The sequence below is a fragment of the Triplophysa dalaica genome, chromosome 5 (genome assembly GCF_015846415.1).
Source record: "Triplophysa dalaica isolate WHDGS20190420 chromosome 5, ASM1584641v1, whole genome shotgun sequence".
Taxonomy (NCBI): domain Eukaryota; kingdom Metazoa; phylum Chordata; class Actinopteri; order Cypriniformes; family Nemacheilidae; genus Triplophysa; species Triplophysa dalaica.
In genome coordinates this window covers 12,534,166-12,557,388 of record NC_079546.1, presented here as the reverse complement: position 1 = coordinate 12,557,388, position 23,223 = coordinate 12,534,166, and the positions used below count along the sequence as shown (strand labels likewise).

Genomic DNA, 23,223 nt, shown 5'->3' with positions numbered 1-23,223 from the left:
GTTACTAGAGTTCAGATATCTGAAAAACATCAGTCATGCTAAACACGTTTTCCATTTTGGATAAATAGAAACATTATGGATGTTAGGATACATGTTTTCGAAAGACTAAATACTTTGTAGGAATTATACACTGCATTACATGATTGCATGATTGTATTTAATTGGCGTTTAATAGTTATCATTTTAATCATAATACTGGGTGTCTTCATCAACTTCAATGATATAAGTAATGCCGCGATACAGAACGTTTTTCATAATACATACACAAAACATACTCAAACATACAATGAGAAAAATATGCAGTAGATAAATGGCACAAGGGCATTTAGTAGCTTATTTTAAACGTTACACAATTGCATCAAAATTGCAGTTGACCATAGGATGTGCAGCTGAACGATGATAAAACAGCATTTATTAGCCCTGAGTCTCGAATCAGCTCCCTTGTTCCAAGGGGTGTGTTTATCATTTTTGGGGCCCTAAGCATAGTTGAGACCTGAGGCCCCTCACACATGCATACTAACATTTATTCTTTAAATTGCAAAACAGTTATATTGAGTGATTCTATATGGAATTGTATGAACCGCATAACAGCGCACAAAATTGTTTAAAGTTTGGTATAAAAATAAACCTTCTTTGATTTGGAATCAAATATTTGATATGTGGGACACCACAACTCCAAAAATTGTGTGGCAAATTTTGATACTTCAAAATGTTTGTTTAAAATTTGAGCTGTCAATAATAATGTCAACTAATTACACAAAGAACACAAATATTACTAAAATTATTTGTTTTAAATAGTCAAGAACCCTCAAGATTTCAGTGCTTGCTTTCTAGACTATGATGAACCCACATTACGCTCATAAAAATGTAATTGCTGGAGATATTTAATAATACAAAAAAACAAATTTTAAGTGTATCAATGGTTTGCTTTTAAAGCTATATGGACCCAATGGTCTTATTATCATACAACTTTAGCAGACGCATCTAATTATAGCAAAATATATAAAATCGTAATTCAAAATATAAAAATCACATGTTGACATTCCGGTGTGTCACTTCACTCTATTTCAGCCTATACTTATCTTCAACACGACTTACTTTATTTGAAGGACTCCATATAATGTTGTTCCTGTAAATTAACTGGCTGAGCGTCAAAGCGCGGGTAACCACCACCTAGCTGAATAAGAAGTTTTGATTGTTTTTTCCACCAAGTCAGACCTGTCTGTTATTTGGTGAATTGGACTTATTTGGTGCAGCGCACGCAGGCCTATCCGGCGTAAAAAGCATCAAATGATTTATCCGTTTTTGGCCACTAGGGGCCCCAAAGCTAGCAGGGCCCTACGCATTTGCATGGTGGTTAACAACGCTACTGCTTGTTCCCGAGGACAAGCATCAGTATATCGACGGTTCGGGCACAAGTTAGGACCCTGGCTCACTTTACATTGAAACATTGTTCACTTAAATTTGGTCGATTATAAAAATTAACTGTTAAGTAGATTGTGTTGCCTGCCTGTCTAGCAACGTTTGTTTATACATGACATAAAATAAACGTTTGTCTTTGCAAAAGTTCTGTTCACGAAGTTCATCGAGTTGGCTTGTGCAATTTTGGTTAAAATTCTTCAAAACTTGTCACGTGATTTTCCGTAAGGGAACATATGGAGCTTCGATGCTGGGAATGCTAAGGGAACGAACGTTTCAGTGCACTGGTCAGTGGCCTGACTACTGAATAAGGGAGCTGATTGAGACATAGCCTAGGTCTTGTAGTGATTCTTAAGCACATGTGCTAAAGATGGCAACCTTCTGATTGAGCTCCTGAAGAACATTTCTGGCTTCACTCTCGAGTATGTCGAGTTCCTCTGCTTTCATCACAAAGGTTTTCTGGTTTCCTTCGAATGATCTCTCCAGCTCTAGATCACAGTGAGTCATAGAAACATGTGAAAGCAAATCAGGCATCATTTAAGCCACTTCATGATGAAAAGAAGTGTATGTGTGAGCTGCATTTACCTCTTAGTCTCTGTAGTTTGTTGGTGGCATCTATTAGTAAATCTTGTGCCTCCTGTCTGAGTTTCTCAGACCTCTGACGTGCATCATACACAACGGCACCTTTTTGCTCGATGAGACCACTCAGCAGTGCATATTTAGGTTGCACATTTGAGTCAAAGTTCTAAAAATGATGCAAAACAAATATACATGCTTATTTTCAGATATAGTGATACCAAATCCATTCTTCCATGTGGGAAATCAACACAGTAGTCTGGTTGAAGTGAACCGTTCCGTTAAAAGGAAGATGTAGACTTTATTACCTGTTCAGTTCTCTCAACGTCTGCGTTGTTGTCTTCAGCCTGTTTCTGGATCTGCTCTGCGTGGCTGGACGTCTCTTGAGATTTCTTTCGGAGTTCACCCACTCCTCTTTCAAGATCCAAGAATCTTTGTGTGCTGGTGCTCAATTTGAACTCGGTCGTTTCAGTTATAGATTGTACCTGGAAACGCACAGGTCAAGGTAAGATATCACAAAATGTAAGCTGATTATGTGTATAAAATAACAAGATACTAATACCGCATTGAAGAAAACAAGGTATTCTTTTTGATTTTTTATCCCCTTGAGAAACAATATTTAATTCCTTGTGCATGTCTTTCACAGACATTTCATGCTGTTTAAGCATTGATCTATTTTTTTAAATGTTCATTTAATAATCAGAAATAGTCTACAGTATGTACTCAGAGACAGGTATGAATAACTCAAACTGCATGTGCTATTATACATCTGGTTACTAACTGTTTATATGCCAAAACTTTACCTAAATGATCCTAAAAGTGTTGACAGTAGTTAAAAGCCATGGCTGCGGTTTTAACTGAAGGGAAGAAAAATGATACACCCATTGAAAAAGGCAGTAGAAGTTTGCAACCCTTGTCAAAATGGGAATAAAAAAAATAGTCATGTTTTTATGAATTTTATGAATGTTTATAACAGTGCCATGTGAAATTGTATAGCTCTGAGCATTTGAGCCTGTATACCTGCGTGATCAAAATAATACTTCACTTATATGTATCATATACACACTTACAGAATTGATTTGATGTCTTGTGACGTTCATATCGGTCTCAACGTCCTTCATTGCTTTATTGGCAGCTAACTGTGCTCGTGCAGTATCATCTAAAGCATCCTTTATTTTATCAGCGGCCTGTTTCAGAGTTGTGGTCGTTTCACTGTGATATACAACACAACACACATTTAAATATTTAGAAATGCAGTATATTGGTATACTGTATATGACAAGACCATATATATTATATACTATATGTTATCTGTATATTAAGTATACAAATGGCTTTTATATTTATGAAGCCTTAAATCTTAAATCTTATCTATATTATAATATATACAAATATATTACACTAACTTTCACGGTATACTTTAAACTGTGCGAGCCACAATTGTGAGCTTAAAAACTTGAAATGCGACGTGATGTGGAAAGCATCACTTGTGACCAAAATGTGTTTTTTATTTGTAATAAATATGATAATTTATTGATCCGTTTATATACTATGAATGATATAATTATAATTTATAATGATTTCTGATCAAGCAGAAATTTTGTCAAATGATAAAAGTTTGAACACATGTTGTAATTGTTCTTATTATAAAATACAATGCAATTTGCCTTATCAAGACAAAGCACTCTGAACTTTAGAACAAATGTAATTTCCATCTTTTTTTAAATTATCACATACTGTTTGCTGGAAATTATTATTTTTTTATAACAAGTGCCTTGTGGGCATCCAAATACTGTATGTCTGTATGTTTTGCTCACTTGGCAGCCTGTGCTTGTTTCAGGAGAGTCTCAGCAGTGCGGACATGTTCTGCAGTCTGGGTCAGGATATCATCCACCTGGGTCAGACTGGCCACATGGTCACGGATCTCTGTGGTCAGATCTTTCAGTGCTCCGGATGACACTGGCAAACTCAGTTTCATCACCTCATCAGCTACTTCCTCTATACGCTTCAGATCTGTTGTCTCTAGACACACACATGTACAAAATAGTCAGGTCATAATTGTCATATTTAATAGTCAGGGGTGCAGCAACATTATAAAGTGAAATGTGTGGGGGAAAAATGCTTAATAAACATGATAAGGTTGAAAAGGTTTTGGTTTCTCCTTTGTGTGAGTGTTTTATGTTACAAATTACTTGTAAGGAAGTCTCGAATTTGCTGAATGAGGTCTCTGAGGTCATCATTAGTCTTTTCCACTCGTGCTTTACTCTGATTGGCTCTGAGTGACACATTCTGAGAGCTGATTTTTGCCTCATCCTGCACGACCTCGAGCATCTGACACCTAAAAAACATGCACATATTTGCTTACATGAATTCTCATACATGCTATTTTCTTTAGAAATGTTTCTTCAATATTATTTAATATTATTATTGAACTATTGTTCAATCAAGCAAAGGAAAGCATGAGAAATCAATGAAACATTGAGTAAATTTGAATACCTACCTTCTTGTTTAGCTTGTCCACTTCTCTTAAATTTTTAAGGAACTCTTGGTCATTGTTTTTTACACTTTTCAAGGCCTCTTGGGATTGGGTCACTAATGTGTTACATTCTTCACCCCCGCACTGGGACACACCTTCCTCGGTAACACACCCCAGACCACCACAGTCACCGCAACCCTCTGGACCTGGTGCACCTCCGCACACCTAAAAAACACATTCATAATATGAACTTGAAAATCAGATGAAAACATTGAACTGAGAAAGAAATTAAAAAGTTAATTTAAATGTTTCCTTCAAAGCTAGCTAAAAACAAAAAAAATTAACCACAAATAAATTTTTGATTTTGATACAAATATAAAAATGTTTCAATCCTTTCTCAATACATCGAAAAAGCTATATTTCTAGATGGACCTAAGAAATGTAACGCTATTTAATCAACAATAAAACTAAAAGAAAGTAAAAAGCACTGCCACTAAACTAACAGGAATAAACAACTACAAAAATTAAAAATTAAAAGGAAGAAAATACTAAATATATTCTTCCTAAATATTTCTCAAACTGTTTAAAAATCGCATGAATTCAGCGCAAGCTTTTAAACAGAAACCTATACTTTTGAGTTATAGTTTTTTGTAGTTTTATTTTTATATTTAAGTAGATCTTTTCAATTATATTCTTTGTTTTAGCAATTTTGACATTTGTCTTTCTCATTTAATTATTTATTTAAATTTTGCTACGTTCTGTATGCTTAACAAATTTTTATTTAAACTCTGGTTTAGTCTTAATATCTTGTGCCTTCTGCCAGCTTATTGCGGACATTTATGATTTTCAAGTTTTTCCACAAATTCAGGCCTATTTTTTATTTTATGTTTAAAAAAGTTTATAGATTTAGGGTTAAAAAGTAAAAAAACGTAATTTGACACAATTTTCCTATTCTTTTTTAAACCATAATGTCAAAAAACTGTAATTTTACAGAATTTTGCAACTCCGTTCAAATAAACGGAGACCATGTAATTTTATGGTTTATTTCTGGGGCCCCAGCTGTCAGAAATTGTCAGTTTTTTAACAGTGTATATTTGGAGATTTATATATGACTCAAAAACATCAACTGTATAAAATCATATTGACTTACCTGCTGGCTTAGTTTTGAAAGATCTGTGGAGTCCAGATCAGATGTTATTTTGTCCATCCTCTGTACATGCAGCTGATGTTTCAGGTTAAACTCTTTCTCTGATGTGTCCAGTCTTGCGTTTGCGGCACCCCGTAGCTGAGCAGACTGTTTCACTATACTGTCTGGATCGGATGCAGCTTTACTAGCAATAGAATTCGCCTCTGAAGATTCCTCATTATATTCTCTGATGCTGTCCATCGCACCTGCATACAAAATTAAAAATGTGTTCAAGATTTCCTATAGCTGCAAATGTGTATTTGTGAGTGTGTTTGATCTGTATGTATGAGTACACTACTCACCTCTGGTGTCTGAATGTTTCATGTTCAGAACCTGCTGCTCTTTGTCTTTGGAGGTCTCCTGTAGGTTCTGGGCCTCCTCAGTGAGACTGTTCAGATTCTTCATGGCCTTCTGTTGATCGGCAGATATCTGCTCCAGATCGGATACCGATGTGTCAATGGATCCTCGCAAAAGTGGTGCCATCTCACTGACATAAGGAATAAAAAAAAATTTGTCAGAGAAGCCGTATGTGCACATACTGTAAAATAGAGTGAAATCTAATGTAAACAGTGAATGGGGACAGTATAAGTTTTTGTTGTGGATGTTTCATACATACTTAACTTGCTGACGTAGACTCTGCGTGTGTTCCAGAGTTTGATGAATCTTTTCATCGTCCAGTATTTCTCTGAGCTGTTTGATCCCATCATCCAGACTTGATATTGTATCTTTATAAGGCGACGTCACGCCTGTGTCTTTCAGCTCCTCTATAGTGTCCATCAGCCTCTGTGTTTGGTTGGTCAGCTCTCCCACGTTAGTGTCCCAGTCGTGAAAGCACTTGTGACAGGGCTCACACTGAGGGAAGGTCCCCACGTAACCACGATCACAGGAGTCACACATACGCCCGGACACACCCTCTATGCACACGCATTCTCCAGACATCTTATCACACTGTTGAGTGGCAATACCTCGTGGGTCACAGTCACATACTGGAATATAAACATATGCTCAAGTAAATAACAAATAAAAATGTCAAAATCGTTTAAATTATTTCAAGTCTTGGATGGGAACCTGGATGTACTGGAAGGAAGAATTAATTCCTGTGTGTGAAAGAGAGAGAGAACTTGCTCAAATGTGTAAGTGCACATCTGTTTTTTAACATGCATAATATATTGGAACAGGGAATAATATGTATATGTGTGGTTATGACTGTCAAGAACATATTTCATGCCACAGTTAACGAAAGAAAATATACTTTCAATAAACAAAAATAATATATCATTTGAATGGTTTTTGTACATCATGGGGCTTCTGCCTTTCTTAATGCTGACACCGTGTCTACACCAGACTTGGCACAATGGGACGTGACAAAAGAACACATTAGAACCTATCATTGTAAATTTTGTCCACACTGGATGCGGCGCAGTGGGAGGCGACAATCCTATTAGAACAAGCAACATCCGGTGTAGACACTGTATGATTCGTTTTTTTAATACAATTATTTCACAATATTCTAAAATAATTAAAATACACTATATATAATACAATATAATAACAAATAATATGTTTTAGAAAATGTACAATTAAAATAAAATACAGTAGTTTTCATGATCCTGCCTCTTCTTGTCTTGATACGCCTTGTGGCAGGGTCATGACAGCCCCACGTGTTTTGCGTGAAGACGCATGATATGCATTCTCCTGTCTCTTCCCTTGACCCCACCCCGTCTTTTCCTCGTTAAGCTTCCCGCCAGTGTTTTCATTACCAACACCTGCCTACTGTTTCATTTTAAAATGACTACAGTGGTGTAGCAAGTCAGGTCCGGGCCCATATACAAAAACTTTTAACGGGCCCCCTCCTTCTGTTCGCGACCGCGTTGCGCATTACTGGATATCAGTTGTTTACTCATTTGAAATGTTATTTAAATGTTACGTAACGGCAGACCCTAATGGAGCGCAAACTCCCAAGTGCCAAAAATAGGGAAGCCACAGTTGTGCACGTGATTTTCTTCTAACAAATGTGACCGGCCCCAACAGTTTTCAAACATTAAACATTTAGCTATGATTAAACATTTCACTCTTTCAACCTCGGCTGCTGACAATATAGCAAATCCCGCCTACTATCATATGATTGGACAGTAATCCTCGCCTTGCTTCAAATGCTTGGCCATCTCAATCAGGAGTGCATTTCCTAAAAGCTTGGTTGCCAAGTTCTGTATTTTCAGCATAGTTCAATGATTCAAGTGTTTCCTGAAACCCTTGTTCCAACAATCAATTGCAAGCAGCATTGCAAAGTTGCGTGGTTGGAACTACAGGTCTAGAGCTGTTGATAGAACCATAGTACCTTATTATTATGACATTTAGACTTACATACACCATGCTTTTGAGCAAGGTAAGCAAGCAACTTGGAGTGCATTAAATATCCATCGTTCTAAATATACAAATTCCATTTTTAATCTTTTAGTTTGACAAGAAAAAAACATTCATTATTAAACACCTGTTAGCCATTTTGTTTTTTTTTTTAAGAAATGCCTATATGATCTGATATGTGATGTTAAAATGTAGTTTGACTAAAGGCAGATTCGATCTTTCGTTTATATTTAGCGTCAGAACTTCTGGTCACTCACTACACAACTGAAGAAACTTTGTTTTTACGCTCATCATTTTTGTCTGGGGAGGAGGCACATGTGCTCATGGCGAGACCATATCTGAGATCAGTTATCTTGTAAATTTCTACAATATTAAACGGGATGAATAAAATTTGGATGCGGGCCCCCAATCCCCCGGGCCCATATGCAGATAAATACAGACGCTACGCCACTGCTCGACTAAACCAAGCATATTAAATATAAGATGTTTTGCAATACTGTGCATTTCTGCTAGAAAGATAAGACAAGAAATGAGAAAAAGACATTGTGTGTTTGGTTGTATTCAACTAGAACATTAATGCACATTTATGCTTAAAGTTACAACAGACTAAATAAACTGCATCAAACATTTACATTTTTAATAGTTTATTTACTGTGACCATGTGTGTTTGTACCAGCCCAGTTTCACACGGGAAACATTCGCATCACCACAAAAAAGCTCATCTGGATTATATTGAAGTATTTTTACAGTACTGTTTGAATCTGATCATTCTAGTGTTTCTCATCCAGTGGGTTTGTGTTTAACATAAAATATATTTATATATATATATACACACTATGTGTCATTTTGTGTAAAGTACATGGAAAGTAAGTAAATTGAAGTGAGTAAAGAGAAGGGACAACACAACTTGAGACAAATATCTAAACAGATTTATTTATGCCAAGCTCTAGAATATTTTATTGAGTAGAAATTGTGAGTGGACAGGACTTCAAGACAAAAAATGTATCCAGAAATTGTCTATGTTTGGTGTTCATGTTATTTATTTGCATGTTTAGGTTTCACATGTTTTCTTTTGATTGACTTCATTTAATTCCGTTTAGTTGCCTTGGTTACTGATTGTCTTCTCATTCGTTTCTATAGTTACTGATTATTACCACCTGTGTCTCATTTAGTGCCCTCAAACACACATGTGTATATATTCACCATGTTTTGAGACATTTGGGTTTGGTTCTTGGCTTGATACTATCCTTAGCTCTATAAAAGTTTATTTAGCAAAAAGTTAAAGATTTCTATGTTTTTATGTTATTTTGTAGAGTTATCTTCTTTTATGTGAAATGGTCACTTTTTGAAAGTAGGAGGTTTTTCCCCAGATGATGTATTGGCAAAATCCAGTAGCCAAACCTTTGGTCTTCGTGTACAGTACTACTAAGAATTTCTTGCACAAAATGCAAACAAATGACGAAAAAAGCCAATAAAAGCTTCCTAAGCTAACCAAGGCCTCCTGTATATATCAATAGCGAGGTCCAAGAACAACAAAGTCTTCACAGAATATTCCCAAACAATGTCATCATGTTTTAAGACATTTCCTCATGGAAGCGTGATGTTTATTTGTGTAGTTTGTGTATTCTAGACTCACCGTAGCATTTGACCTCAGGATCGCCCCAAAATAGGTCTCTACACTCATTACAAGTCCTGCCTCCAAAACCGGGCTTACACGAACAGCGACCAGACAGCTTAGGAGAAGAGACATAAAAAGTAGTGTCAAGTAAGTAATGATTTGTAAAGTTTGGTGCTTGATCTGTCTCTGGGCACAAAAACAATTACATGACTCGGAATGGGATCTGACATGTTAAAATGTTCAAAACAGGTGAACATGGAGTTTTATGCAAGTGTGTTCACACCAGGTCACAGGAAGTACTATAGGAGTGTTCAGGGTGGCACTGGCAGGGTTGGCATCCTTTTCCACTGTTGATGTTCCATGTGTCTGGTGCACAGCGGTCACACTGCGGACCCTCTATGCCAGGTAGGCACTGGCACTGACCGCTGACTCTGTCACAATCGCACAGACCGTCGGCACAGCTGCGTCTCGAAGTACCCATGGGGTTGCACGTACACCCTAAATTCAAGATTATACAAAAAAACTGTTTAAAAAACGTACAGACGATTAAAATCTCACAAACAAAAAAAAACGCCACTCACTTCTGCAGTTTTGTGTATGGGCGTCTCCATAGTAACCATGACTACAATACTGGCATGCATCACCGTCAGCATGAAACAGGCATTTGAGACAGACACCAGTGCGGGCATCACAAGATTCTGGGTCCTCCATGTTAATATTACTGTTACATGGACATGGACTGCACCGGCCTCCTGGCACCTGAGGGTTACCATAGTAACCAGGAGCACATTCGTCACACCTAGACCCTAATGACCAGGAGCAGAAGTGGGATTTGTTTTACATGAATTATAGCATGTTCATGCTGTTGATTTGCCCAGAAGACGCATTTACCTTTGTAGCCTGAGCTACATACACAGATCATATTTTCTAGAGAGTTGTGATTTTGGTAACAGCTCTCAGCGAATTGCCTTCCACTGCCTGGTCCATCAGGGCACATACAGGGTCGACATGGCTCCGATGAGCCAAGCAAAGCACTGCCGTGGTAACCAATCGCACATCTGGAGGAAGTAAATGACATGTTGTCTTTGAGTTGTGTAGTTATTTAAAGTTGCAAATGGTTGCCTCTCTATCGCCCCCTCTGTTTGAATCTTAAATTGCAGGTTACTTTACATTCTCATCTTTACAGGAGTTAAAGTCAAAACATGTCAAACTGACATTTTATGCAAAAACGAGTCCTTATAGAGTATTATAAGTGGAAATCAGGGTAAAGTAAGGAGACAATTTTATGTATTTATTGTGCATTATAGGCACAATATGTAATTTTCGCTAGGTTACTACAGGTCACAAAACAATAAACATAGCGTAGCTTGATGATGCTGTTAAGGAACGCAAAATGATGAGAGTTTTTTTTTCCACTGCCAATAAAAATCAACCTGACGAGACTTGGATTGTATATTTTGCAAAAATATTAAATATTGTGCCTTTAAATGGATGAGATGTCCAATAGCGGTTGTTAAGTCATTATTGTTCTATGTTTTCTCACCTCTCACAATGAATGCCAGTGGTGTAGCCCCTACAGTCGAGACATTCCCCTGTACGCGGTTGGCACTGCTCGCTGTGCCCATTACAGAAGCAGGGTTGGCAGTGAGGGAAACCCCAGTATTCGGGTTTACAGTTGGCACACTGGCGCCCATATGCCCCTGGCACACACAAACACTGCCCAGTGGTATGGTGGCAGAATGGGTTCTGAGAACCCAGTGGGTCACATTCACACGCTGCAGAGGAAGGATTGGAAAGACACCTTTTAACTGTGTTTAAGTGTTAATTGGTTCACAAATGTCACTGGAAATTATGTTTTAATCAAAAAGATGAACAACATATATTGCAAATAAACAAGAGCTGTACACATGTTCACACATTTAAAAAAAATATTTTCCAATTGTCACTGTCAAAAAATTCTAGAAATGTATGTTGCACAAGGAAGGTGAGATGAAGCGATGATAGTTGACAACGTCCGGAACTTGGTTTGTGAGGACAGTATTAGTCATAAAAGACAAAAATGTGTCTTTTTTGTGAGTACAATTGATGCTAAAAAAAGTTATGTGATTTTTTTATTCAGCACGTTAAACTTCATAAAGGAACAGTAAAATTTTAAGCAAAACACACATTTTTAACAAATGTGTTACGTTGTGTCATTTGGTTCCACCTTTTTTTTTTTTGTGTAAAGAAATAAATGATGGCATAGTATATTTTCTCCACATAACTAGTTTCAGTTACTTTCAGATCAAACGATCTTCATGAAAAAAAAATCAGTCATATATTTGTGTGTATGTGTGGAGTTCACTAACGTCTGCATCCTGAAGATCCAAACAAGAAGGTTGCAGGAGCACAGGTGTCACAGTTCCTGCCCGAAACATTGGGTCGACACTGGCACCGGCCACTGCTGGGGTCGCAAACAGAGCTCAGAGAACCACGGGGGTCACATTTACATTCTGCCAGTAAAATGAAAAAGGATTGAGAGGAAGGGAAACCAAAAAACAGTGCTCCATTGTGAGTGTTCATCTCTTACTGATATGAATTTGCCCCTTGGAATTTTAATGTAATTTTCCAAGAAACTGAGCTGCACCATGGGGTCACTGAGCCCAGAGGTGGAGGTGCTTAACAAGACACTAAGACCAGAGGAAAAACTGTGGAGAACCACACAGGTCACTCATACTTGAAATGGAAAGCAACAGATTAGAATAAATCGGTGTTCAAAAAGTCCACTCACTGGAGGGCAGGTGTGTGGTCACTGGAGGGCACATTCAGTATCTTTATTTGTCATGTTTATTTCTTTAAGTCATTTAAGGAGTCATTTAATGCTACTTTTATCTTTAAAATATGCTTACTAATAAAGTAAAAAAGATTTTCCTAATAAAAAAGTATTTTCTAAATTAACATTTCTAAAAATTAATAATTTACAGATTAAAAAAGGCTATTTGTCCCTAGACTTAAATAGAAATAGAACCAGATTTGGATTCTTTATCTGATGGTCTTACCCAGAGCTTTATTGTGCAATAGCGCAGATATGCTGTAGATGTAGTCTCTACAAATATCCGTCATGGGGATTTTAACAACACTCTGGCTGCGTTCCATGCATCGGTACTTCTTAAACATCTCCCAGTTCTCTTTCTGCTGGACTCCTCCAGAAAACAGATCCAGATCTTCCACCACTGGCAGCAGCACTATCTATAGAGGACCGAGGTCACACCATTGTGTTGTGAGTCATGATTCATCATGTGTGTAAAAATGGTTTTGCTAACTTTATGGGGCTAATATTTTCAAGAAAGTCCTCATAGGGAAGCCACGACATGAATAATGGACCTTGTAAAGACATACAGTTACAAAAGTAATCTGAAACTAGAAAAAAACTGTATTGAGGGCATTTAGAAGTGCTTAAAGGGGAAAATTTCATTACATTCATTAAAAAAAAAAAAAAAATCTACAAAATTGCAAGAATTTTCCCAGGATTGGGTTTCATGTACAGTACAGCCTGTTGCAGGGAATAACACTAAACACTTTAGGCCAATGAAAGACTGGGAATGTTTTTGATATTGTAGTAGCATCATGAGGTCTCTAATAATAGATTCCTATTGAAGGAGCCCCTGGTTGGTTTAGTTAATGTGTATCATTGTATGTACAGTACTTACTGAATCAATAAGTGTGTGAGGAGAGGAGTGATGACTGTATGATGAGTACTGTGGAAAGTAAAATTTCACAGTGTAGTTCTGACCCTTCTCCAAACACACTGGACTAGAAAGAACCGCATATCTGGAACGTAAACACAAGACACAAAACCACTATAAATTACAAATGAGTCACAAGGGTTGTCTATAGTCAACGCCCTTTCCAAAAACAGTATTTTCTTTAAAACATGAAGTTGATGGCTGTTTCTAAAATTGCCCCAAAACCCTTGTTCACTATTCTCTACATATCTTCATAGTATACTTGAACGAGTACAGCAAATGAAAACGAGTGGGTGAATTTGGACACCTCCTTGGACCAAGAAGCGTTGAATTCATTCAGCGCAATTTGAACAAGGGATTGCTAGCACCTAGCCATGAGTACAGAGGATATGCAATTGGGCAGCGCAATACATGTACACGTTAATTTATCTACTAATCTGATGAAACCGGCAAATGCAGAAACGTTGTTTAGATACAATGTCACACTATTCCGCAGGCAGGGGATGGGCAGGGCTGTGTTTACCGACCCGAACACAGAACTTACAGAGTGTGGTTGTAGCTGCTATGAGGCCGCTCAGAAAGCAGCAGGAGTATAATTCGTCCGGTTAAGAGTTATTCTACCCCTGAAATAATTTTGGAGAAATAATTTTAAGGTTTAAAAAACGACAAGGTGTTGCTTTAAACCTAGTTCACTATGGCAACCCACGAAGTCAATTTAGCTAATTCCTACATTTGTACATCCCTGCTATACACTAAATAACATCTCACCTGGATCCAGGATGCAGTGAAATGCTTTGCCCATCATTGTAAGTAGAAGTGCAGAGAGCTGATTGGTAGCCAGCGTCGGGCCGCTCCACAGTCATCTCTACTTTCTCCCATTCATCAGGCAACTACAGCAGAGAAACCAAACTTGTTTATCATGTTTGTGTCAATGTACTCTATAATAGATGAGTAGCTAATTAAGTTATATGTTGAATATTGCGTTTGTGTATTACTTGTGGTTCATAGCGGATCATGAAATTGTATTCCGTAGACTGTGGCAAATTGTAAATGTTGAAGCTCAGCGTTTCGCCCTCTGGTACTTTTACAAATCCTGGACCTGTCCAGGTGGGCTTACGATCCACAGGTAAAGGCCTTTGAACCAATCTCACGCCCTGTGTGCAATAAACAAATTCATCTATAAACTAATATGCATCTGTTGCTGTGTTAATGAAGATACTGATTTAAAATGTTGTATCGACTTGGGCTAATATAGTGTGTTGAACTCAAATACCGGTCCGAAAGATGCATCCTCAGCCTCGAAAGTATAATGGTCCAGTCCTGCGAAATAGAACCCCGAGTGCACCTGGTCACAACGCCTGCCAAACATGTGTTCCTTACATACGCATTGTCCTGTCTCTGGAAAACAACTAGAAATGGTAGAAATGTGCTCTTGAATATTCATACAATTATTACATTATATATTTATATATCTATATTTATATATTTATATAACATTATTTGATTTAAAAGCTGATTCTTACTTATTATTCAAAGCCCCGCCCACGTCACAGTCACATGGTCTGCAGCCATCCATATCATTACTGAGACCCCAGTGCTGAGGCTGAAAGCGAAAATAGTGTTTCTCTCAAACACAGGTTGTATTTGGACATTATTCCACATTCGTCTTATTCTCTGATTTATTCCCAGTAGATCAGTCAATTGACTAAGGCTCTATTACCAAACACTGGTCACAGTTTCGTCCGGTGACAAGACGTTTGCAATAACAGCTTCCTGTCTCTGTATCACAGGGACCTCCTGCTGAGAGTGTGCCCAGAGGATTACAGCTGCACGCTGTGGCCATAAACACAAAAATGAAAGAAAAAGACAAACACAACATTCACTTTTAACTAACAGGAAGTGTTTTAAAGTTCTGAGAGATTGTTCAGATAAATCAGATTTGTGCATGTTTACTGACGCAGACATCCCAGTGGGTCATCACTGAGGCCGTAATGTCCCTTTCTACAGTGGTCACAGCGTTCTCCTTCAACATTAGGTTTGCAGTAACACTGTCCAGCAATCCTATCTTCCACTGCATCTGTAGCGCTGTCACATATGCCTCCGTTTAGAGAGCCCCAGGGGTCACAGTCACAGGCTAAACAAAAACAAAAAAGTTTAATTTGTTCTCAGAGAGATAAGTCTAAAATATTTTTGTAATGTAAGGCAGATGCTTCCAGTAGAGCTATTTTAATGTTTAAAATTCACAAGCTATACAGACCAATAACTAATAACTATATATAACTAATGTATAACTAATGTAATACACAAACAGACTTACGTTTACAGATGTTGGGGTCTCTGATGTCTCTGTCAGGGTGCTGGAAATAGAATGGTTTGCAGATCTGACACCATTGGCCTTCTGTGTTGTGTTGACAATCATCACACACACCTCCACTTATGTTACCAGAAGAGTGATACACTGCCGTGTCAAAGTGACAGGAATACGAGTGATGGTTACACTCACATTCTGTGAGAGAGAGAGAGAGAGAGAGATGCCAGATATACATTAAGTATTTACAATAGCTCTACATACAACTTAAAACAGGAATACCTGACAGAAACAATTTTTAGTGCGAAATAAAGAGTGGGACTTTAAATAAATCTATTTGTTGGACAAATGATAGAATAGGATTTTATTGGTTAAAATAATTTACGAACTTAAAGGTGTCATCATTGGAAAAGTTGTGTGAGAGGAATTGAAAATTAAATATTTATTTATTTTAACAATGTAATCGTGTTTGTCAGACATTATTGAAAACAATGTCTATAAAAAGTAATCAAAAATAAATAATAAAACCGTTTTTAGAATTAAAATAACATAATACAATATGCATTATTAGAAAATAAAAAGTAATCAAAAACAAATAATAAACATCTTTTGGAAAAAAAAATGATATATAATATAATTTCAACTATTGAACTAATAAAGTTGCATCTGTGTTTCTCATACTCTTGCATGCGTTTGTGTTCCGGCCCACTGCTGGTTTCCATGGCAGATCTTGATAAAAGTCCTCACACTTCTCACAGTTCAGTCCAGAAGTGTGGTGTTTACACACACAATGACCATGGACCTGCACACAACAACACACACACATTTTGGGTTTTCATGTTTTTGGAGGACTTTCCATAGACAAAATAATTTGTATACTATACAAATTGAATATAGTATCTCCTAACCCATCCCTAAACCAAACCCTCACAATCACTTTTCTGCATTTTTACATTTTTAAATAAACATAATTTAGTTTGATTTCTCTCTGATTTCCTCAAAAGGACCACAAAAATTTGACTCCACATTGTAGGGTTTACTACAACAGACAGACACACACAAACACACACAGAGTAAAGGTGCGTTCAGACCACCAGCGACTTACAAACATTCCAAGCTTTGGTTGCTTTATAAACAAACCTTGCCGTAACTGATGAGAGACGGATGACGTAATCTCCGCTGCTTTACTACTATTGGTAGTTGCTCCCGAAAGTCGCTCATCACTTGCATAAGGTTGAGCAAATCTAGTTTGTCGCATCGTTAGACACGGCCACTTCCTGTCGCCAATGGTCACTGTCGCTTGCTTCGCCAGCTCTCCATTGAAATGAATGACATTGGCTCGCTTTGTCATTGGGTGTCGCTGGCAGTCTGAACGAGGCGTAAGCAGGGAAGGATAATCTGGCTGATGGACATTTTTTACTCACCATACCCTCGACTCCTGCCTCATTGTCGACTGGCGCACAATCAGAGGCATGACCGTAACAGAAACAGTTACCACGGACGACCATGTCGTAGATAGCGTAATAATATTTCTCTTGCACCTTGTCTCGATCATCTGACAGATTATCACCAAGATTGTGTAACTTTGTCATCCGTATGCGCAGGTTTGAGATCTTTAATAGATCTACATTCAACAAAAACACAAAAAACACAATGGTAACCAAATAAAAATTCTCGCACTCAGGAGGATTAAAAAGTATATAAAAGTTTCTAGCAAGGGCCATAATAATGGTCCAGTAAAACACAGCATGCGTATCGGATAATTTGTTATGCCAGTTGTGTTCCACGATGACAATATTTAATACATTTGATTTTGTAACTTGTAACGAAAGGTAAATTTTAGTGCATGTCTCTTCTGTTTGTACTGATATGTGTTTATTGTAAAGCTGCTTTGCAACAATGCACAATGTCAACAAAAGATTTAATTGAACCGAATGTTCAATAAAGAATTTCAAGCGTTGTCAAATTATGATAATAAACTTACTCTGGATATCTGGGCTGTAAGGGTCAGGAATCACAAATGCAGGATCAAGTGCCCTGAAAATAACCTATACACAAGCGCATACGAACGGTAACATTAAATATGTATTTTCAAATAAATGGAAATTCACACTATCAAGTGCTGTATAAAGTTTTGTCACCTCTCCTTCTGTCGATGGCTCAATGTCAGAGTAACGGCTGTCACAAATGACATCATCCACTTTTCTGACTGGCCCCTGAGGGACGTTTGGAAAGGAGTCCGCGCAGTCGTATGCATAGTACCGGTATACCTGCCAGCTCCCGCCAAAATCTGCAGAACGCTCAATCACCATAGCGGCAGGCCGAAAGGTCTTACAAACAATATAAATAGACAACGTAAATTATTTATAAAAACACCCCAAAATAAAAAAAATTGCTTCATACTATTTACAACTGGTGCAAAGTTTAGTGATTTTTTGACACATCAGGTTCAGATTCTGACTTTAAAAGAAGCACTTAAATCATGGCCACACGTATGTTCGACATTCCACAAGAGAATGTTCTGTTTCATGTTTAATGTGTCTATCTCACCTTAAAGGTCATGATGAGGTGTGTGAAGTGGAATTCGGCCTCCAAATCCAGCTGAATGGTCACATTTTCAACTCCTGAAAGGAGGACAAGAAAGAAAACGACAAGAAAACAGAGATAAGATTTACTGGACTCAAATTTACTAGCTATAACAAACTATTTTTCTTTTATAGAAAATTTGCATTAGGGGAGGGGTTAAACATTTACTCGTGTTAAAAATGTGTTCATATTTGTTTACTTGAAAGTATCTGGCATGGACAGTTTCCCAACCCAGAAATATCAAAGTCATATCATGGGAAATCAAATTTTCCTTGATCTTGTAAATATACTTACAATTTAAGTAATTTAAACTTTCTCCCAAGTACCAAAACATTTTCTTTCAATTTGCAAAACTGGCTTATTCTAAAACCTTGGAATTTATGAATTAAAATTTTTCCACATTATTGTTGCAGTGTGCAAATTCGCCCCCTCGGGAAATAGTTACGAATTCCCTTGAGATGGTGTTGGAAATTCATGGATGGGAGAGTAATTGTGGAGATTCTCTGCAAGAATTTGGTAACAAAAATACTAATAGTATGTATTTTAACCATATTACTCGCTAAATATAAGTGTTAGGAATAGGATTGTTATTATTATTATTAGACACATACATAATAATAGGAAGGTTATATGTAAATATGACAAATTGGGATCTAATGAGAATTTGGCTTTATGCTAAACGTAAATGTGACCCAGGACAACAAAACCAATTGTGAGAATAAATAAGCTTTCCATTGATTGATGGTTTGCTAGGATAGGATAATATTTGGCTCATATACAACTATTTAAAACCCTTGAATCTGAGGTGCAAAAATCGCCTGTATAGTTGTCCATCAGCTATAGATAGATTATGTATAGATTACAGCTATAATAGCGTTATAGAGAGTAGATGAACCCGAAAGCTTTGCGTAAAACTTTAGTAGATAATTCCCAAAAAGTGGGCAGCAGCAGCCAATGTTTAGGCGTGTTTCAAAATATGTTCATGGAACATGATCTTTACATAATATCCTAATGATTTTTGAGGTCACTAACAATGGTTTTTGTTGGTATAAATGTGCCTTTTAAAATATGCTTAATTTGCACATTTTGTGCAATAGCATATTTACTAAGGAAAAAGGGTGCAATGGGAGTTTGACACAATGCCAAATAAAGCATCCAAGTCAAAAATTCCCAGATGTGGTGATGGTATGGCACACCCCTGCATTCAGTCCATTAGCATGACTACTACAGAGACTGGTCACTAGGGAGAGAGCGGGCCAGCTGTTTCCCACGCCCAGCTGCTGTACTCATCTCAACTCTCACTTGTTCACAATACTTCCTGTTTATCTCTCTCCCTATTTCTCTCAAATACGATTCCAGTGTTTGTCCAATAGAAACTGATGCCACGAGAATAAATGTGTATTTTTTGTATTTCATCAGTTTTCATAATTGTTATGTGATTTATAATGAATGTGGCAGCCTAGGTAAACATTCATATGTTTCTCATCTATAGGTAGACTCATTTAAACTTTCATTGAAATTCTAATTTCTTTAAAATAATTTATTATTTATAATTATTCCTTGCTCAGGACATGTGTTTTGCATGTGTATTGGCTGGGTCAACACACACAGACTTACCGTTCTGGGACTGCCACCAGGTTTCAAGACGGTTAGGAGAAAACCCTGTCACCACATTCTCAATAGTGTGGCTGTTGGGATTGGTGAACTTGTTGTACGTCTGTAGAGAGTCGCATTCGAAACATTTCTTATCGTCCTGATGATAGACAGAGAGAGAAGGATGCCAATGTTGGTTGAGACTGTGAAAAATGCACAATCTTTTGGGGATTGTTATTGTACATTCATGCAGCAGGATGCCAGATGTTCTGGATATGCACCTGTTTTTCTCACACTTGTTTTTCTTACTAACATACTAAACTAAACTAGCTTATATATGAGAAGATTAGAAAACAGACCCTTCAAAACCCAAACAAGCTCTGTTCAAACTACCAAAGCTGTCTTCCTACATTCTTCAAAACATGTTTTGTGGTCCAATTTTGAAGGTTGACTGCATCTCATATTTACACATTGGAAAAAAGTAGATTAGCTTGGATCTGTAAATGTATTAGGGCAAAATAGATCCCAGGCAGATTCTCTTTCGGGAAAAAATTAAAGGATGGGCAACTCAGACAGTAAAGGGCAAAACAGTGGCCTGAGGGGCCTTCGTCCGTCCTCCTCTCACCACATGTTCTCCAGACAAAGATGTGATTGTTTTTTAGACAGTGACCATGATTGTGGGTGTAAAAAGAGAACATTGTTTTTCCCATCCAACAAGGACTATGATCAAATCACTGTCTTTAGTTTGCATGCATTATATACAAGAGGTAAGAAAAATAACTACAAAACTTATTATTATATCTATTGCTTTACTGTCTTACTTTTGAATCAAAACCGAATCACAGATCATGTCTGCCTAACATTTCACCAAACAATCAAAGGAAAGATATCAGGGAATATTTCAGCATTCCTGGCAGTAAAAGACCTATTTGTAATTTTTTTACTGTATAATGTATGATTCTAATCTCTTTATCAATTTTCTGCCTTGCCTTATATAATCCATTTATTGGTACTTATGGTCAGATTTTCTGCAATAATTTTTTCAACATGTCCTAGATCGTTCATCCCTAAATCTAAAGTCAGCATTTCAGATTTTTGGCGTTCTTAATTAAACCTTTAACAGTCTACACATTAATAAAAGAGGTGGCAAAACATCACCCTGTAAACGCTCTTTCTTGGATATATTTGAAAGTTATTCTTAATGGAATAAAAAACTGCTTACAATACTGTTGTTTAAAGGGATAGTTCCCCCAAAATAAAAATTCTGTCATCTTTTACTCACCTTCTACTTGTTCCAAATCCGTAAAAAAATGTATTTGTTATGATGAACACAGAGAAAGATATTTGGAAGAAGGCTAATAACCAGACAGATCTTGACCCCCAATTGACTACCATAGTAGAAAAAAAATACAATGGTAATCAAAAAGTGCCCCAGAAGTGTTTGCTTTCCAACCGTTTCCAAAATGTCTTCTTGCATGGTCAACAGAAGAAAAAGATAAAGTAATTTTTCTATGGGAGTCAATGGGGGGCAAGATCTATTTAGCATTCTTCCAAATATCTTTCTCTGTGTTCATCAGAACAAGTATATTTACACCGATTCGGAAAAACTCGAATGTGAGTAAACAATGACAAAATTTTCATTTTTTGGGTAAAGTATCTCTTTAAGTCGCATTACCTGCAAATGGCCCACGATGCAGAATGTCTCTGGCTCATTCAATCCACAGGTGGAGGAGGCTGTAAGTCGATGTGCTCTCCCGGTCAGCAGATCACCCGTAGCGGGGTAACAGCTCCCCTCAGTACATTTATCATTGTGAGTGGGAAATTGTGCCAGGGCGTGCAAACCAATAACTGTGAGACACAATATAAGGTGCTGGACTAAAATGTAAGAACAAGCTGTGGCCAATTGTCATATTTTATTAGATTGACGATTTATTCGATTTACATTATCTGCATGTTTTTAATTCCCAGATTCACATACAGTATGTTAAATTCAAAGATATGTAACTTGCACAATAAGCCTACATCACTTCTGTAAACTGTTATAATTGATACAACGTGTAAGCTAGGTATATGCTTTAAATTATTTTGCTTCTGCTTACAGTAAAGTCTGTTGTCAATTATTGAAATGAAAATCACATGGGAACACTTATCAACATCTGTAAAACCGTTATTTTCACTATAACACCAAATGAATATATGATGAACCACCCCATGGATGCTGGTTTTGCATCACATTATGTACAGTATTTTATTTTAACTATGAACAGTAAACATAGGCCTGGCTATATTCTTTTTAACATTCCAGCAACAGCCAATAACACAAATATTTTTACAAAAAGTACGTATATTACAACTCTTAAAAACTGTTTTGAGCAGAACATAAACGTTATAACAAAAATATTTTTTCAATGGATTGAGGAGTGTTTAAAACGTATAGATTTGTCAAACACTAGAGTAACTAAGAACTTTGAGTACAAACATATTCATAAACAACTTACATGTGGTAAGAGCTGCAATCCTGAATATCCACATTATTACTCAGTTTTTCCAGCAGTGTTTTCCAGAGCTGGATTATTGTGTGGGAGAAGCAGAGCTCCCGCCCATGATATTAAACAACACTGATGTACGCATGCACTGTAGTGCTGCTCCAAACACACGCAAACATTATGGGCGTGTCTCAAAATAAGTGTGCTGCCTACGTAGAAAGTTAGTCTGAGCATCAAAGAACTTGCGTGAGAAACAGCTGGACATAAAAACAGCTGGAGAGTGGATGAAAACGGGTTAGTCCGAGGACCCATGATGCGTCTAAATTATGAAGAATGTGTCAGCGACGTCTGTTGTGCCCTAGTATTTAGTCACAGCATGTTTAACTCACTTTTTATGAATTGGAACTTCTAAAAGCGGTTTGATGTGAGATTTTAATTGTTCACAATTGTGTGGGGACATGGCAAAAGCAAGCACCCGATAGCCTATTTCACAAATGTTTATCCTGAAAAACATGCACAGTTATGTCCAGATCTATTGAAAATAAGAGTTTCGACACTCGATCTCGTAGCCGTGTGGTCACGTGGTTCATGGAGCCCTCCTTAGTTCCAAACAAATCCGTGCTGTCAATCTATTTAGATGGATTTTAGCGAGCCAGATAACAGCAACTATATTTGCATATTTTTGGCTAAATATATTAGCACATTGTGTACACTGCGTTGACTACATTTATAGCAGAGTTTTATCTGGGGAGGATTTTTTTTTACATGTATAATGTATTTAAACATACACACGAGCACACACGTTTAGGTTGATATCCTTGTCTCCCTCATCTTAACTGAACATTTCTCTGTTGCCGGCGCCCTCTGGTTCTATCATGCATTCATA

General features: G+C 37.2%; 1 protein-coding gene across 1 annotated transcript; it reads right to left on the bottom strand.

Moving 5' to 3' along the window:
* Window positions 1-151: 151 nt before the first annotated feature.
* On the bottom strand, window positions 152-22,485 carry lamb1b (laminin, beta 1b). Its single transcript, XM_056747642.1, is given in 34 exon segments — window positions 152-1,907; window positions 2,005-2,164; window positions 2,304-2,480; window positions 3,066-3,207; window positions 3,813-4,017; window positions 4,188-4,308; window positions 4,310-4,333; window positions 4,496-4,696; window positions 5,622-5,863; window positions 5,960-6,144; window positions 6,274-6,643; window positions 9,658-9,754; window positions 9,923-10,137; window positions 10,221-10,445; window positions 10,531-10,697; window positions 11,183-11,414; window positions 11,988-12,131; window positions 12,678-12,867; window positions 13,329-13,449; window positions 14,133-14,254; window positions 14,360-14,518; window positions 14,638-14,773; window positions 14,888-14,967; window positions 15,085-15,197; window positions 15,322-15,498; window positions 15,682-15,870; window positions 16,354-16,474; window positions 17,097-17,296; window positions 17,657-17,720; window positions 17,814-18,002; window positions 18,223-18,296; window positions 19,876-20,011; window positions 21,527-21,699; window positions 22,350-22,485. Coding segments are annotated over 34 exon segments (5,322 nt in total). The 5' UTR covers window positions 22,384-22,485; the 3' UTR covers window positions 152-1,770.
* Window positions 22,486-23,223: the final 738 nt, after the last annotated feature.